This window comes from Coffea arabica, chromosome 4c, assembly GCF_036785885.1.
Source record: "Coffea arabica cultivar ET-39 chromosome 4c, Coffea Arabica ET-39 HiFi, whole genome shotgun sequence".
NCBI classification, from domain to species: domain Eukaryota; kingdom Viridiplantae; phylum Streptophyta; class Magnoliopsida; order Gentianales; family Rubiaceae; genus Coffea; species Coffea arabica.
In genome coordinates this window covers 6,355,599-6,371,944 of record NC_092316.1, presented here as the reverse complement: position 1 = coordinate 6,371,944, position 16,346 = coordinate 6,355,599, and the positions used below count along the sequence as shown (strand labels likewise).

At 36.6% G+C, this 16,346-nt stretch overlaps 2 protein-coding genes across 2 annotated transcripts; one reads left to right on the top strand and one right to left on the bottom strand.

The window, feature by feature from the left end:
- Window positions 1-87: 87 nt before the first annotated feature.
- Window positions 88-10,851, bottom strand: LOC113739938 (G patch domain-containing protein TGH). The gene is made up of 16 exons (XM_027267362.2): window positions 10,526-10,851; window positions 10,032-10,122; window positions 9,849-9,943; window positions 8,538-8,641; window positions 8,206-8,267; window positions 8,045-8,119; window positions 7,321-7,472; window positions 6,340-6,415; window positions 6,164-6,250; window positions 5,889-5,966; window positions 4,210-4,354; window positions 3,113-3,602; window positions 2,654-2,938; window positions 2,451-2,576; window positions 1,395-1,613; window positions 88-1,133 (listed from the first exon to the last, which is right to left on the bottom strand). The coding sequence occupies exons 1-16, from the start codon at window positions 10,658-10,660 to the stop codon at window positions 363-365; spliced, it is 2,991 nt and encodes a 996-aa protein (XP_027123163.2). The 5' UTR covers window positions 10,661-10,851; the 3' UTR covers window positions 88-362.
- A 917-nt stretch (window positions 10,852-11,768) lies between these two features.
- On the top strand, window positions 11,769-15,057 carry LOC113738482 (protein Dr1 homolog). The gene is made up of 6 exons (XM_027265713.2): window positions 11,769-12,179; window positions 12,307-12,368; window positions 13,088-13,177; window positions 13,806-13,900; window positions 14,123-14,191; window positions 14,689-15,057. Exons 2-6 carry the CDS (start codon window positions 12,314-12,316, stop codon window positions 14,863-14,865), a joined length of 486 nt encoding a protein of 161 aa, XP_027121514.1. The 5' UTR covers window positions 11,769-12,179; window positions 12,307-12,313; the 3' UTR covers window positions 14,866-15,057.
- Window positions 15,058-16,346: the final 1,289 nt, after the last annotated feature.

Below are 16,346 nucleotides of genomic sequence, written 5' to 3'. Positions count from 1 at the left end.
ATGAAGTATTATTACTGTGTTTTCTCCTACAATAAGCATTAATCATACCTTGCTAATTAAAAACTGAGACATGATCAACAGGTCGAGTGGAAGCAGAAAAATTATTAGATGAAAGTGTACGTTTGAGTGTCGCACTAAACTACCGAGACATGTAGACACATAAAACATTGGAGTTTCAAACAGCTTCACGGCGCCTCCCCAAAATAAGCCCCATTAAATTCTGCCTCCCGGCAACACCAATTGTATGTTATTTTCGAACTAGTCCCAAGCAATACAATCACGGGGAAGAAAGAAACTAATCAGAGCTCAATTTCTGAAAAAATATACGTTGGAATTGAGGTGGAGAAAGGGACGAACTTTCCTTAATCCTTGTGTCGACGTCTGTTCTTGGCTCTTCCATGTTCTTTTCGAGAACCATAACGAGAATCTCTCTGTGTCTCTGGAGAATCTCTGTGTCTATGTTTACGGTGCTTCGAATGTCTTTGGCTGCTGCTCTTTTCCTGAGATGATCTCTTCTTTTTCCCTTCAGACCTTGAATAATGTCGAGAACCATCAGATGAATCAGATGTTTCACTACCCGAGTTTCTACTTCTATGTCGATGACGGCTACGTTTTCTGCTCCTCTCATCTTCTGAGGAGCCACTGCTCCAATTTCGGGCCCGACGTGTGGGACTCTTAGTCTTCCTCTCCTCTTTCTTTACATTTTCAGATGCGTCTTTCCTGCCACTTTTCTCAGGAATGCCAGCCTCAGTCTTTCTACTGCCATTTGTTTGCGCGCTGCCAGTAGTATTTTGTTTGTCATTAGAAGCTCGTGCCACTTCTGCAGTCATGAAACTTCCAGTAACAGCATACCCCACAGAGGATCTATTACTGCCAACTCCAGCTGTATCCTTTTCTTCCCTGTCAACAATTATAACTTCCTTGCTCGAAGCTGTTCCACACTCTCTATTTTCTGTGTAAGGCAGATCTGGGGGAACCTCTAGGCCTAGCTCTTTACCTAATGATTCTAGGAAGTCACCAGCTATCAGACGATTTAGAGTTTTATTTACAACTTCAACATTCTTTTGTGGATCCTCTGCTTGGATGGGATTGCTATCATCCTCATCATCATCCTCATCATCAGAAAATATGGCCTACACAAATAGGATTTTGGAAACAAATTAAAGAACTATCCGCTCATGGCAGAAATAAATCCCAAGAATTATTGAAACATATTCAAAAAAAGAGTTCAGACTAGTGTGATTATTGTTGTTATTGATAGGAAAGACAGATGAGACTTCAATCCAAGGACTTCAACCAGACGATTAACCATCATTTCTTTGTTTCCACATAACATGACAATCCTAATGTGCTTTCACCACCTAGGAGAAAGTCAAAATGAAAGATGAGAATACCTTGTAAAGATCAACAGGCTTCTCAACATTTTCAACATTAACCTCAACCTTGATTTCCTCATCAACAATTTCCCTCCCTTTCTCCTCGCTGCCCACCTTGGAGAGTGATGATTGGTCATTACCTAACATCACATTTTCTTCCACTTTCGCAGCAACAACAGGATCTGGCATAAAGATCAGTGTATCCATTTTGCTCCTTGGTCGTGGAGCTGGAGGTGGCTGCAGACGGTAATTTAAACAAGACATTATTAGCTTTTAAGACAAATATCACAAGATAAAAGACACAACAGGCACTAACAAAGATAAAAGAAAGTACAAGCTTTAAAAAAAATGACCAAGCAATGCAGATAAGGTTAACTGCATTCAAGAAGAAATTTCACATTGTTTTATGCCGAAACACCCAAACCAATAAATTAAGTATAGGAACTTTTCAAACCTTTACTTTAGCTTTACATGATTTTCGGTTTCAATCCCCCAATAACATCACTAAAACTTTCTATCTTGTTCTCATTCAATTTAATATGTCATGACTATGTCTAGCCTTTTCCCAAAAAAACTTGCAAATTATCTGGCCACAGTTGGTGCTTATATCAAGTATTAATGTGCACAGCCAAACCATTTATCTTAAGACAAAAATACAACAAATACAATCCTCAAAAAACAAACATGTAGAGTGCGGCTAAAATTCAGTTACAGGTGTAACAAAAAGTTAAAAGATCAGTCAGATGAAAAAGATGTAAAACCTAATGCACTGACTTAATAAAATCAAAGTTGTTGTACTCTTTTAGCCACTCCAATGATCAACACAAACTAGATGACGGGTGAAATCAATTTGGATATACCTTCACCAGCAAACAACTCGAAAGAAGTTATATAAACGGCAATTAAGGCTCTCAATGAATGCATTTCCCATAACTACTACAAGTAAAGAATTTACAGGTTATTATGAACCCTAAAGAATAGCAAAAGGCAACAACATACACCTTGAACAACAGTAGTAAAAAAAAAAAAGCAGAAAACCTAAAAACCAAAAAAAGCCAAGAAAAAGAAAAGTACCTTGCCCATATAAGGATCAATTAAATCAAAGCGCTTGCACAGAATAGGGGAAGGCCGCCACTGAAACTCCTCCCGTCTTGGATATCTTTTTTCTTTTATCAATTCTTCTTTACTAGCTTTAGCTTGCTGCAGAAAATACTGAAGTTAATGAGTCAATCCTGAAACAGCAAGGTTTTAATATAAACAAATTCCTTACCACATACCTCTGGTTCACCAGATGTAAACTGCAGCCCTGCTGTAGGTAGTACACCTGCAAACAACTGACTAGGGGTATTAATTTCTTTTCCCTGTTTACCTTTCTCGATAGCTTCAGCTGCAGCCTCAAACTCTAATCTCTCACGAGCACGAGCAGCTTCTGACATCTGACTTGACCCACCAACATCCATAGAGCGTAGTCCTCCACGGTACTTCTCTTTCAAAAACTGTTCAAACCTTGCTTGCTTTGCAGGGTCATCTTGGAAAGGTTTCACAACTTCTGGATCTTCACCCTAGATTCAAGATGCAAAATAAGTAAAGACCTTTTAGTTTTTTCAGGGAAACAAAATCTAATGTAATGCAAAATAGCATGTGGTTAAGGCTGGAATGAGTAGAAGGCCTACACTTAAAACAAGAAAAAAAAAATATTCCTAGTGAAACTGGAAACAAATAATTGAGAGACTCACAAATGAAACTGGTTTCGTGAATGTATCTGCAAGATTGAATTGTAGATTAACGGTATCAGTAGAGGCAGCAGTCACAGCTGTATCTTCAAGGCTTCTTTCAAGAGGCTTTTCCCCTAAAATTTTGCCACGGTTCTCAGCTGTCATCTTCTTAACATTTTGAAAAATTTTCCCATCCAATTGCCACTTTTTGCCATCATTGTGCTTCTGCCTTTCCTCCCAGAGCTTCCTTGTATAATAATCCTGACCATTTCCTCCAAACAGAAAAGCAAATAATGGGTTTGACTGATTCTTTTGCCTAGAGAGGTCCTCAAATAATTTGCCACAGCGAGCTACTAAAGTTGCCATTCCATCAATCATGAGCTTGAGATTATTATCGTCTGGAGGAGGAACTTCAGGGGGAGTTTCCTCAGTGATTTTGTTGCCAACATCTAGTGGAGCAGTAAACTTATGATGGGGGACAAAATCCTTAGGAATAACTGGAGGACCAAATCTGTTAAACATTAAAATAGAAGTCATACAGAAGCCCTACCCCAAGATAAAAGAATTAAGTAGCAGGAAGATAAAAAAAAATGGCCAAGAAATTCAGCTTTCTTCAGCCAAATTAAATAAATGGCATATAGGATAATATGGAAAAAGATCTAACAAAAATTGACAACAAGTAATTATAGAAACAAAATCTATCTCATACTAAGACAAGAAAATATATCAGTAGTAAAAAGATCCTCTTAAAATGATGGGGCCAGGTGTGCAGGCAACAACTTTCGATGGATGATTGATGAAATTTATCCATGGCAGACATAAAGCATCTGGCATGTGCTAATGCAGCAGCAAATGGGAACTAGTAGTTCTTCAATTACACATGCAGACAGATAAACGCATTTCAAAATTCTTGTAAACAGAAAATAAAGCACACATCACTATAACTAATATAACTAAGACATAAATGGCTCAGTTTTGACCAACTCAACCATTCAATAAATGGCCTGGCTAATTGGTAAGTTTCATCATTAGCAAAGCTCTTAAGAATTTTCTCGTCAGCAGAAAACTAAACATTACAATAGTAAGCATTATTCCAGAAGCAAACCTTCTAAGAATACCTTTCTAACTGGTAGTCTGAATTTGAGGCAGCCTTAAAACCTGGCAAGAGTCCATCTTCCTTATTACGCAACAATTTTATATTCTCATTCATTGGTTTAGAAGGCTCTTCAGTTTCTTCAACATAAGATTCTTCAAAGTCATAACCTGATACAGAAAGTTAGTGAGAAAGAGCAGCCTTTAAGCTGCAAGTCAAAAGATGATCTTAATAAGACAAAAGGTTTATAACAGTGCAGTAAATGATTTTCTTTCAAACATAGTGGCACGCTCTCTCCTATCCCCTTTGTCATTCTTTCTTTAGCACTACTGCCACAAAATACATCCAGCTTAGTCAGAGAGTGAGCAGGGAGTGTAAGGAACTCTTCACCTAGATGAAGGATTCATTTCCTTATCTTGTTTGTGAACAGGAACTAAAGCAAGGAGGACAGGACAGAGAAACTTAGATAACGTAGACAAAATCAACAACTTGCATTTTTACACATAATCCTTTAGGCACTGTTTGGACTGAAAGAAAGGGAAGCAAGGGAAAGGAAAGGACTCTGGTGGAAAAGAAAGGAAAGGACAGTAAAGGAAAGTGGATTTGAACCATCTTGTTTGGATTAAATATGAAGGAAAAAGAAAGGAAACATGAAAAATATTGTTTGGCTTAGGGAAGGAAAGGAAATTATGGCGCATTAGTTATGTTTTTATCCACAATGTTAAAGTCTAATTTGTAAAAACATAGGTTTTTTAGGAAATTTTAGAATTTCTATTGATCTTGATTTCCTTTCCTTCCATTTCCACCCACTTTTGGATGGAAATTAAGTTGACCAAAAATAACTAGACCTTATCCCTCCCTTCCCCTCCCTATCCTTTCCTTTCCCACCTTAAAAACCAATCCAACCTTCAAAAACCTTATCCCTCCATTTACTTTCCTTTCCCTCCTATTCCCTCAAAACAAACAATGCCTCACTGACTTGATTTTAACTTTGAACTTTAGTATTTTATTCTGTTTCCTGAACCTTTTAACTTGATATAGAAGGCGATAAAAAGAAGAGGGTTTACTTGTCCCACCATTTTTTTACTGTCTTTCGATCACTTCACCAAACAGAGGGAAAAGATTCTGCAATTACACTTCTACTTCTCTAGCTCCATTCTTCTACTTTCAAATCAATCACCATCATGTAAATCTCTTATACATCTGTGCAAGTATACAGGCTTGATCAACCAAACCTGGCACAGTGACTAAAACTATTACTCCAATATTTTCTTGGCAATCCCCTTAAAATGAAACCACAACCACCAAATATTTGTGGAGGAAGTAATGCATGCAATCTTAATTAGACATTATTTAAACATCAGGGGTCAGATATCAAAACTAAAACAAAATTTTTTGGAAAAATAAAAAGAAAAATAAAAAGAAAAAGAAAGAACACAACAAAGTTGCCACCAATAAAACCATCTAGAATTTCAGATATCTGAGTTCTCCATTAAGAAGAGTTTATGCAAGGAAGCCAAAAAAAAACCCAATATTTGACTGCCGATAGGAACAGAAATTAAAAAAAATGTTAAAAACACATATTCTCAACATCACATGCACAAAGGCATACACCCGTAGAGATGCAAGAAAACACTATCTAAAGCAGGTCTCTGGAGGATATGCAGATAAAGTGAAAATGCAAGCAAAATTGCAGGGACCAACCTGAGGCATATACATCTTCATCTTCAGCATCATAATCCTCAAGAGCACCAATGCCAAAACCCGGTGCAACCCTTCCTGCTGATAAATTCGTAGTACCAAGTTAAACAACCAAACTAGAGTGATTGTGTGTGTGTGTGTGTGTGTGTGGGCGAGAGGGGAAGAAAGAGTGAGGGAGAGAGAGGGAGAACAATGTATCCTATTGAAGATGGAGTATAAAATTAGAGATAAAAAATAAATTGCAGATATGTCATATGAAAATACTTGCATAACATTACATTTGAAACCAAACAGACTATCACCCACTGGAAAAGGCTTCCGATGCAATGTCTCCTTGGTCCCCAACATCCGTGATCTTTTCCTTTCTGAATTTCAGGTAGAAAAGCAGAAACACAGTGACTATCAGTTAAATTCAAGTTAACAAAAAAGTTAGCCATTTCAACAAAATACGTACCCCTAAATTCAGGAGCATGCTTGAAAGGATCATAACCTAAACCATGTGAGTCCTGTTTTGGATTGAGAACATACACCTGGATAAAGAGACAACAGACTCACATGAATCGATGATTCTACAGATAATTCTGAATTCAGAAAAATCACCTCAAGAACAGATAATTCTCAATCCAGAAAAATCACCTCAGGAGGGAAAATCACCTCAAGATGGAACAGTTGGAAAGATACATTTAGACCACGAAATAATCCGATTAGATCACGAAATAAAAATGCATCAAATAAGATACAAGATGTAGAACGCTATACAAGAAATCATCTTCCCCATCACCATCTGAGCCAAAGAAGTGACAGGAACAAAGTTCTCCTCTAAACCCCCTCTTCCCCACATTTTTTAAGCAATTAACAGAACCATCATATTCATGATAAAAAAGATAACTGAGCCCGAAAGTGTGTTATGTAACTGGGTAGTCCAACAAGCAAATAGCTTATGAGGAGAATTCCTACAAACAATATGCGTCAATTAGCAATAATTTTTGTTTCTTCATACTTGAGGCGCACAATGTTAAAAGTTGTGTCATCCTAGTCTTTGCTTCTCAATGATCAAAGCAGCAAAAGACCGAGACAACCTTCACTTGGCAAAGAACAAATCCAGATTTTTCTTTGTTGCTAATTCAGCTTTGAAGCTTTTCATGAACCTGACTGTTTCTTGGAGAAATAATTTAGTTATTCCTTCTACAAATGTCTAAATGAAGAATAAGATACTTTAAGACCAACATTATATTTTTCTGAGACTTTGCAGCTTGAATAAACTACATGAACTTCAATTGCTGTTGCAGAAAATAGACAATTTGACTCAAAAGTCAAAGCATCATAAACAAAAGGTACTGAAACAAAATCAATATATCAGCAAATTAGAAGTCCAATTACTAGCAGAAAACATTTCTGTATTTGATTCACAGCATAAGCATGGCAACAGACTTACTGGTGTACTTCTGGAAAAAACGGTACCATCGTCAGCTGATGGATCTGTAACATCCTCAACGTCATTGTCAACCAGTTCAGAACTTGCACTCTTTCCAGCTGTATCGCCAGCTGAAAGTGCAAGAAAAGCTTTCCTAGCTTCTCTACGAAGATCTGCATTGAAGGCCAAAAAGTTTCTGAATCATTAAAAACTACGACAAATTCCATTCTTCAACAATTATTCAGCTTAAACTCCATTTAGTCTGAAAGAATGTCTAAAGACACTGGCCTAATTTTATTAGCTCTAAGCATAGCACACGCTGTTTAGGAGCTACTATTATATTTACAAATAGTTGCAATTAAAATTCATGTCTATTAATTTTTCTTTATTATCGAGCACAAGTAAAATTGACGGGATGCTTTCACCACAATAGAAAAGGAAATGAAAACTACGATCTTGCCCAGAAATAATTCAACCAAAGATGCAATAAAAAAATTAATAATAATAATGGACAATGCTAGAAAGAATTAAAGTAAAGAACTGTGAATGCTTCATATTTGAGACTGTTTCTATGACAACTTTAGTTAATTGCAAATAGAAGCAAGACCTCTCCCCAAGATTTTTACAAAATAAAAATCCTCACCCACATTTTTGGAAAACTTAGAACAGAAAAAACACTTCCAGATTACAATGTCAATTATTACACTAATGCAACATCATCTGAATTCGCCTGCAGAAGGCATACCATAAAGAGAATTAGCACTTGATTCCTTTATTGAACGACCACGCCTCCATCCCATCTTCAATAGTAATTTGATCCCTGATCAACACAGTTTGCCCTTAATAAAAGACAATAAATTAATCAAAATGAGTAAACACTTCATTGCATCTACAAGTCAAACTTACCAATTGATTCTGAGGCTGGAACTAATACTTCATCAGGAACGGGTCCAGGAATAGCTGAGGGCCTGAAAAACACCAATCAGAATTCCAAGGAAAAGGTAGCATTAACAGCTTCGTTATCGACAAATCATTACTATGCACGACAGTTCTGGATACATAACAGTCTATACTTTAAGCTTATAACAACACTTTAAGTCTAGTTCCGGGTTTTTTTAGGTTTTAAATAAGATCTAAACATTAATACCAGCTACTAAGTTTTTCAACAAATTGCAAGTAAAAGGGATGATTTTGCACAGCCTATAAATATATGTATGCTATAAGAACTTCAAACAAACCTCTTCTCTTGTTCCTTCTCAGCTTGTTTCCGAGCAAGTTCTGCTGCAGTGAACCCAAATGTATCAAACTGCATAGACGTCTCCAGGGAGCGACCCTCTAATTCCTATAAATATACAAATTAATTTTTTTTAAACCAAAAAAAGGAAACCAACCACTACTTCATTAGAAGGCACTTGCAGGTATCAATTAAAGTTTCACACTGAAGTCCCACAGACGTTGGTAAATATCCAATCTACATGTTTGAAATAGCAAAATAATGCAAAATTAATATCACAACCTCTAGCCCATTTATCTCTTAAGGTAACCATTAAACAGAAGAGTCTGGAAACAAGGAAAAAATCAATGATTTTTATGCCCTTTGGATGAGTCCGTGACGTATCCCTTCCTTCTTATCTAGCCCTTACGAAATTCATAAGAAAGAGCAAAAAATGCACAAAGATATGAAAATATTTGAAAAAATTCTTCTGTATCTGTAGCTGTAAGAAGTATTAACATCAATAGAAATTTTATTGTTTCTCTTTTCAATTTTTGAATTTACATTGTAGATTTTCACAGCGAGAATCTGCCACTTTGGTGCATTTGGTTCCAAAAAATCCATCACTTCTTTAAAAGTGAAACAGTCCCTTGAAAAGTTAGATTCTTTTATCTTGAACAAGCATTCGTCTAGATTACTAATTGATGTAGAAGTGTTTTCTTTGTTGGCCTCCACAGACCCTATGTTGAGTGTCACACACATGACCTACGAAGATACACTTCTAGTCAGGAAAAAAAATTTAGGAATTTCAAGAAGTTATATAATTTAGTTTACTAACAATTATTTTTGAAAACTGATAATAAAGATCAAATAGGTGAAGGAAGTAAAGGAAAAAAATAAAGAAAAAAAAAAAACTCTGCATCATAGAAATATGCTATTAACAAGATATATCCTAACATAAAATCAAAAGTGGAGCCAAACCACAAGCAGGAAACCATAAACGAAAAGACATTTCAGAATTCTTGACCGGCAGAACTATAAGGAAATAAGAAGATGCTCTGTTTCTGAATGCATCTCAATAATAGTCCATAAATATCAACAAAAGAATGTAGCCTGTTATCCATATTACATGACAATTAAATTGAGACCCAAAACATAAATAACACAGAGTACAACCTAAAATGATTCCTTATCTACTGCATACATTTTCCAAGGTGAAGAACATATCACAGACATAATCGGTATCTACTGCATACATTTTCCAAGGTGATGACATATTACAGACATACTCAGACTTTATTCTATGAATTCAAAGATAAATGAGCAACAGTCATACATCTTTTTCATCCTCATCCAAAAAGTCCTGAACACTTTGTTGCTTAAATTCAGCTCTGCTCTTCCGAGAAGATGTGAAAGACTGTGGAGTCCATCCTGCAATTTTTGTTAGACAGCTCAATGTATAGTCCAATAAAGGAATTTAATTGTTAACCATCTACAATAATTACCAAGAAAATCGTACCCTCTTTAGAGCCAACTGTATTATAATAACCAGCCGAAAATCCACCAGTAAATGCCCCATGAAACCTCCTCCTCCCTTCTTCATCTCTAACCTGAAAAAAAAAAAATTCCATATTGGCCAAGACTATTTAGATTCCATCTACCAACACAGATTACTAAAACAGATTATTAAACAAGAGTGCAAATGCAAATCAGTTCATGCGATCCCTCAGAAGAAAATGCAACTTAAAAGCGAAAAAGAAATTAAAATTAATCAAACTGCCAACGACCAAAAATGACATTACAGAGAAGCAAATTTCAGCAACCTACTAGCTTACAAGACTAATAACACATATTCATTTTTCAGGTGGTATTAGTCAAGGATATTAATAAGTTTATTACTTAATAAAACTTCAAATTTAGCTCAAATTTGTCAACGCATACCAATTGCAAACCTAAAAATTGATTAAACAACTTCTGAAAGACAACAAAAACAAAACTTATAAGCAAAATTACCTCTTGCTTCCAGGGGACGGCGGTTCGTAACTGACCAGAGGCTTCAGCGACAGCCTTCTTCTTACGAGAGGTGATTTCTTCTTCGCGTTCTATTGGTGTTCCGTAGAACACGAAATCTTCTTCATCGCTGTCCATATTTTCTGAATAGAATTATCAATTATGAGTTAATGTGATCAACGTGACCCTAATTCTGCTTGATTGTTATACTACTTGTGCAGGAAGAAGTTTTGATTCGAGAATGATGAAGAAGAAAAAGAAGCAGCAGCAGCAGAAGCTCCCATTGAAGACGTGCAATATGATGATTTAATGGGCACGACTTTTTTGCTTTTCGCTGATCAAATATTAAAGACTAAAAGCGTGCTTAGCGGCAAATCATGGGCTTCATTCCCTATGTGGCCCAGGCAGGCCTTGGGCTTTAGAACTTGAACAGCTCTGAGGGGTTGTCAATCCCCTTACCAATTTTACTAAAATATTTGCTTCTGAGTCAACATTAAGCAAACAATTTTCGAGAAAAAATTGTGTTAATGTTCTTTTTTTATTTATTTAATAGAATTTTATGTAATGCTACTCAAAGTGTAAAATTTGAGACGCGCAATATCTAGTCCTAAAATCTGATTTGTAATCTTTTTCTTATATTTGCACACATACGAGAATCTAATAAAAATACAACTAATATTAAAAAGCGTTTATTAAAGTTTTTTTTTATATCCCTTTCATTACTCTCTACTTTTTGCATCAATTTTGTTCAAAAAATTTTGAAGATAGCTAGGGATGGGAATGGAATGGGTACAGTTAACCTTAGGTGCAATTGGTACAGTTATTGTATTCTTTTCATAATTTTGCGTACACTCACGTACCTTTTTATTATATATCATGAAATACGACAAAGTTACGTAAATGTACATTGAATTATTAAAAAAATACAATAATCGTACCTAATGCCAATTGTACCTACCCCAAATCCACTAGGGGCATAGACCATATTCATCATTCTTGGTTTTATTTTCAAAAAAGAATTTTTAATACAAAAAATAAAAAGAAACCAGAGCACAAAGAATGTGGAAGTTAACGAATCTACCATTAACCTTTCAGCCGAATTCCAAAGCCCAAAATGCACACAGATCACAGCCCAACAAAGAGACTGAGTTCCTGACGGGTCGCACTCCGCAACAATCCAAATCCATCCCCCAGGCTCCTCACGTAACACTCTCCCTGTCTCATTGGCGAATTCCAATTCCGATCCAACTGTTTTTTCTTCCTCTCGTGCCTCGAGACGGAAACTATATAAACACCGCCCCATAAGTTTAATCGCCACCTCATCCACTCTCCACCCCGCACGTACTCATCACGGACCAATCACGAACCTTTCCAATTTGGGTCCCACAGTGGATCGTCCCCACGCCCTCTCTAGCGCGTGGGAGTGTCCAAATCCAACGCGCTTTCGAGAAGAATTGTTGCCCTAGTCGCCTGCGCTTCTTCTCTTTCTCTCTCTATAATCATCGACAACCACCATGAATATGAACACCAACGACCGCCTCCGCCTCCGATCGCCTACTTCTGTAGCTTTTCATAATCTTCCAATCGGTTGATTATAAACCGACCGATCTATCCCTCTCTCCTCTCTGTTTCCTCCGATTCGCGATTGTATCTGCTGGTGAGTGTACTTTTTCTGAATTTTGCCTTCTTCGAGCTTTAGATCTCTATCTTCGCTTTTATTTAATATTAATGTATCTGATATTTGCTGTGAAGTTGATGACTTGTGATTTCATTTTATTTTGAAGGCCAATAATGGAACCGATGGACATAGTTGGGCGAACAAAAGAAGACGCTTCTCTTCCTAAAGGTTCGATTTGATCCCTATCTCATTACTGTTCCTGTATGAATATGCAGATTTTTTTTTTTTTTTGCAAATTTTTGTTTCTAGTCCCTTATCGGGTCTATATGCTTTTGAGCTGCTATTCTTGTTAAAAGGGACTTTTTTTCTGTCAATTTTTGTTAGATTTTGGATTTTAGGTGGTTAATGTCTGGCATGCTATTTAGATGATTCTAGGGTTCCAGCCATTTGGCCAGTTTTTTAATAAAGCAATTATGTAAATATATGATGAGCAATTTCAAAAGCCAAAGCAAAAAGAGAAAAGAGAAATTTTTTACGTGAACTGGATTCTTTTCTGGTTGGAAGGGGCTTCTTTTTTCTGTGAATTTTTGTTGGATTTTGGAGTTTTAGGTGTTTGGATGTTGGGCATGCTTTATATTCGATTCTAGGGTTCCAGCCGGTTGGCCAATTTTATTTTTTTAATAAAGCAATTATGTTAAATATAGTGATTTATGTTTACACTTGGTGATGAGGAAGGTCAAAGGCCAAAGCAAAAAAAAAAAAAAAAAAGAGGAGAAATTTTTTTATGTGAACTGGGTTCGTTTCTGGTTAATTGATTTGGGACATTGATGCCAGTTTTTCCCCTCATTATTGTGTGAAATTGTGTGTTCATTCTTTTAACATTTTTTTTGTGCATTTGCATGTGAAACTTCAATTGACTATTTGCTGATTGATATGCTTTCCTGCAGCCACTATGACAAAAATTATTAAAGAGATGCTGCCTCCAGATGTTCGTGTCGCAAGAGATGCACAGGATCTTTTGATTGAATGCTGTGTAGGTATGTAGTGACAGATGCTTTTTAGTTTCATTTGTATATGATCCATTGGCATCATCCCCGATATATCTGTGATCGTGAGGGCATTGATCATTTCTTATTGGATCATTTTAGGAATTAAACCGGTTACTTTCAGTGGTTGTTAATTCTTTTATTCAACTAATCTTCTAACTTGTAAGAATAAGACTTTCCTTTTTGTCATATCACCTTCTTTTTCATTGCAGTCTACATGTATAGTAAATAAGCGTGCAAAATCTGAATATAAAATGCTAACTTAAAATTGACGTGCAAAGGAGAATACAAAGTGATCTTTTGGTAAACAAACTTGGACTTTTAATTTGAAGCTTGGGAACTGGAAGTATTAGTTTGATAAAGAGCCAGATTTAAGGACAGAGTTCACTTGAGAGGATGGAACAGAATGTGATGTTGGATTTAATGTTCCTGTCTCTTGTGCAATTGTGGGATAATTTAATCTATGCTTGATTGAAGTTTTCTGCCCTATCAGACATCTCTTGGAAGTTTCTGTTTGTTTGATGTTGAATCTCAAGTCTTAAATCTACTTTGGGCAAAGTTAAGATTCATGAGTTTTCTTTTTTGGTTCTAATGTTTGATCGGTTCTTTTTTATTGCAGAGTTCATTAATCTTATTTCATCAGAGTCGAATGAAGTTTGCAGCAAAGAAGAGAAAAGAACGATTGCCCCTGAACATGTTTTGAAGGCTTTAGAGGTTTGTACTTTGAGCCTAAACTGTTCTTAAGTTTTTCTTTTGTATAAGTATCTTTCAATCTGTGTTTTTTGTCTGGCAGTATTTATTATTTCTGTAAATAGAGTTTCAGTCTTGGGCTGATTCAGCTTATGAGATCAATCCCAATCTCAGTTTTGACCCAAAATTGACTACATTTTTTTGAGAAGGATGAATCTTGTAATCATGCTAATTTATATGTGGCAGGTTCTTGGTTTTGGGGATTACATCGAAGAAGTTCATGCTGCTTATGAACAACACAGAAATGAGACTATGGTGAGTATTCATCTCCCTTTTACTTCTGTCCTGGTTTCAACAGCATAGATGCTATGTTTTGAATCTAGTTAACTGACTTAAGGGGCCGTCTGAAAGTTTCCGTTTATTAGCTCTGTTATAATGCCTAGAATTGTCAAAATGGGGAGAATTCTGGGAGGCTGTTACATTTTAATTCCAAAATTGTTGTTTTACAAGTATCTAACTGCAGTGAATTGTGGTTCCTGCATGTTGCGATAGTCAAAATTTTGATTTCAATCAAATCCATGGAAACAGTCTCAGATATCCTCTATAATGTTGTTCTGACGCCTTACAATTTGGATTTGGAATATATTTTAAGTCATATTTGTTTGATTGAACATTTCATTTATTTCAATCTCTCTTTCTTTCCCAAAACAAAATCTGGTGCTTGGAATCAAGTTTAAACTTGATGAGCACTTAAAGGGAAATCAACTGTCTTGAGTATTTTTGTCAGATCGCCTGAAATTGTTTTCTGACAGGATACTGTAAGAGCTGGGAAGTGGAGCAATGGAGCTGAAATGACTGAAGAAGAAGCATTGGCTGAGCAACAGAGGATGTTTGCCGAGGCACGTGCTAGAATGAATGGTGGTGCCATTGTTCCTCCTACAGTCCCCAAGCAACCGGACTCAGAACCTGAGCCCAGTTTGAATAGCTAACTTGTAGGACCTCCATTATAACGAACCTGTAGGCAAGCATCTGGACTGGTTAATTAGTGCTTCTCTTTCTTATCTGATGTACAAAGAGCTTTTGGTAGTGGACATTTTATACTGTTCCCAGTTAGAATTGTACCGTACGGATTATGTTTATATATTGTGTAATTACTAATTAGTCAGTTAAAATTTGCCTTCCTCTGTGTGTGTGTTTCATATTTAGCTCAGTTAGTGCAGTCAGGCGGTGTGCTTCTCTTGCTTAGTATCCCATTTAATCCAAGGAGCAGTTTTAGTAAATGAGGATTGAAGTTGCAGCACTGCACCTTTTCCGTGGAAAGCCATGGCCGAGTCTGTAGTGGACGACTAGACTAGCCATTGGGAAGGATAACGTTATAGTTTACAGTATAAAATGCGCCCTCTGAATTGAGTTGATGAGTTGCTAAATTCTATGGTGGCCAAGTAATCATTTGATCATTCTCCGGAGTGGGTTTTCCAGCTTTACATGGTGCTCCGAGGCCACTAGAATAGGTCCTACTTGGGATGCTTAAAATGGCGGTCTGTGTTACTTGGGAGGATGCTAACTAGTCTAGTAGTAACTGCGTTTTTTTTTTTTTTTTTTTATTCACCTGGCTTTGATTTCTTTTCCCTTTCCCTTTTCTTGTTCCATCTTTTTGTTGTGCTTGTTTTGCATACTTTGAGATGCAATACTTAGGAAGTGCTCTTTCAACTCCTGCACTAAGGCAAGAAACTGGCCATCGGCCACCAAGCTACGCATCAAATTCAGGTTTTCTTTAAGCCGTAAATCAAATGAATCTCTCTTAAGCTTCAGATTCTTTGTTGAACTACGCAATCAAACGGATCCCTTTGATATCTTGAATTTATGTTTTCTGCGATTTATCACCTGGTGCATGCGTGTATTTACTTCTGTCGTGTGCATGCCTAGACATTGATTGAAGGGAACCACTAGAGTGATGATCCCCAGGAAGGTAAAGTTTGTGGTTGGTGAAATGGGCACAACTCATGAAGTTCTATGCGGGAATCTGAACGCCTAACCTAAACATTACGTCACCGAGTGAATTATATTGCCGATAACTGAGCACTACCAGTCTTTTGGCGATATCATGTCTGGTGCAGACCTTAGGAGAATCTGGATGTTTTCTCAGTTTACTGGAACCAAACATCATTCTGGTACGTGTTGGACAGTTCAGTGTGAATGGCGATGTCTCTTTTGTTTTGGTTCTTTTTGCTGGTATTTGTGAGCACTCCAATTTCGCTGCATTGAGATTGAAGTCAAAAGAAGAGTCAGCAGAGCAAAACTCCTTTCACTATCTACCCCACAAGAAAGTGAAGTAACACAACCAATGTCTCCCCAGATTCTTTTCTTTATTTCAAAACATCTCTCCTATTGCTGTGGGGTAGCTTATGTTCTCTTTGTCAGGATTCTTAGATATGCTCTATACCAAAAGCAGTACAAACAAAAGAGAAAG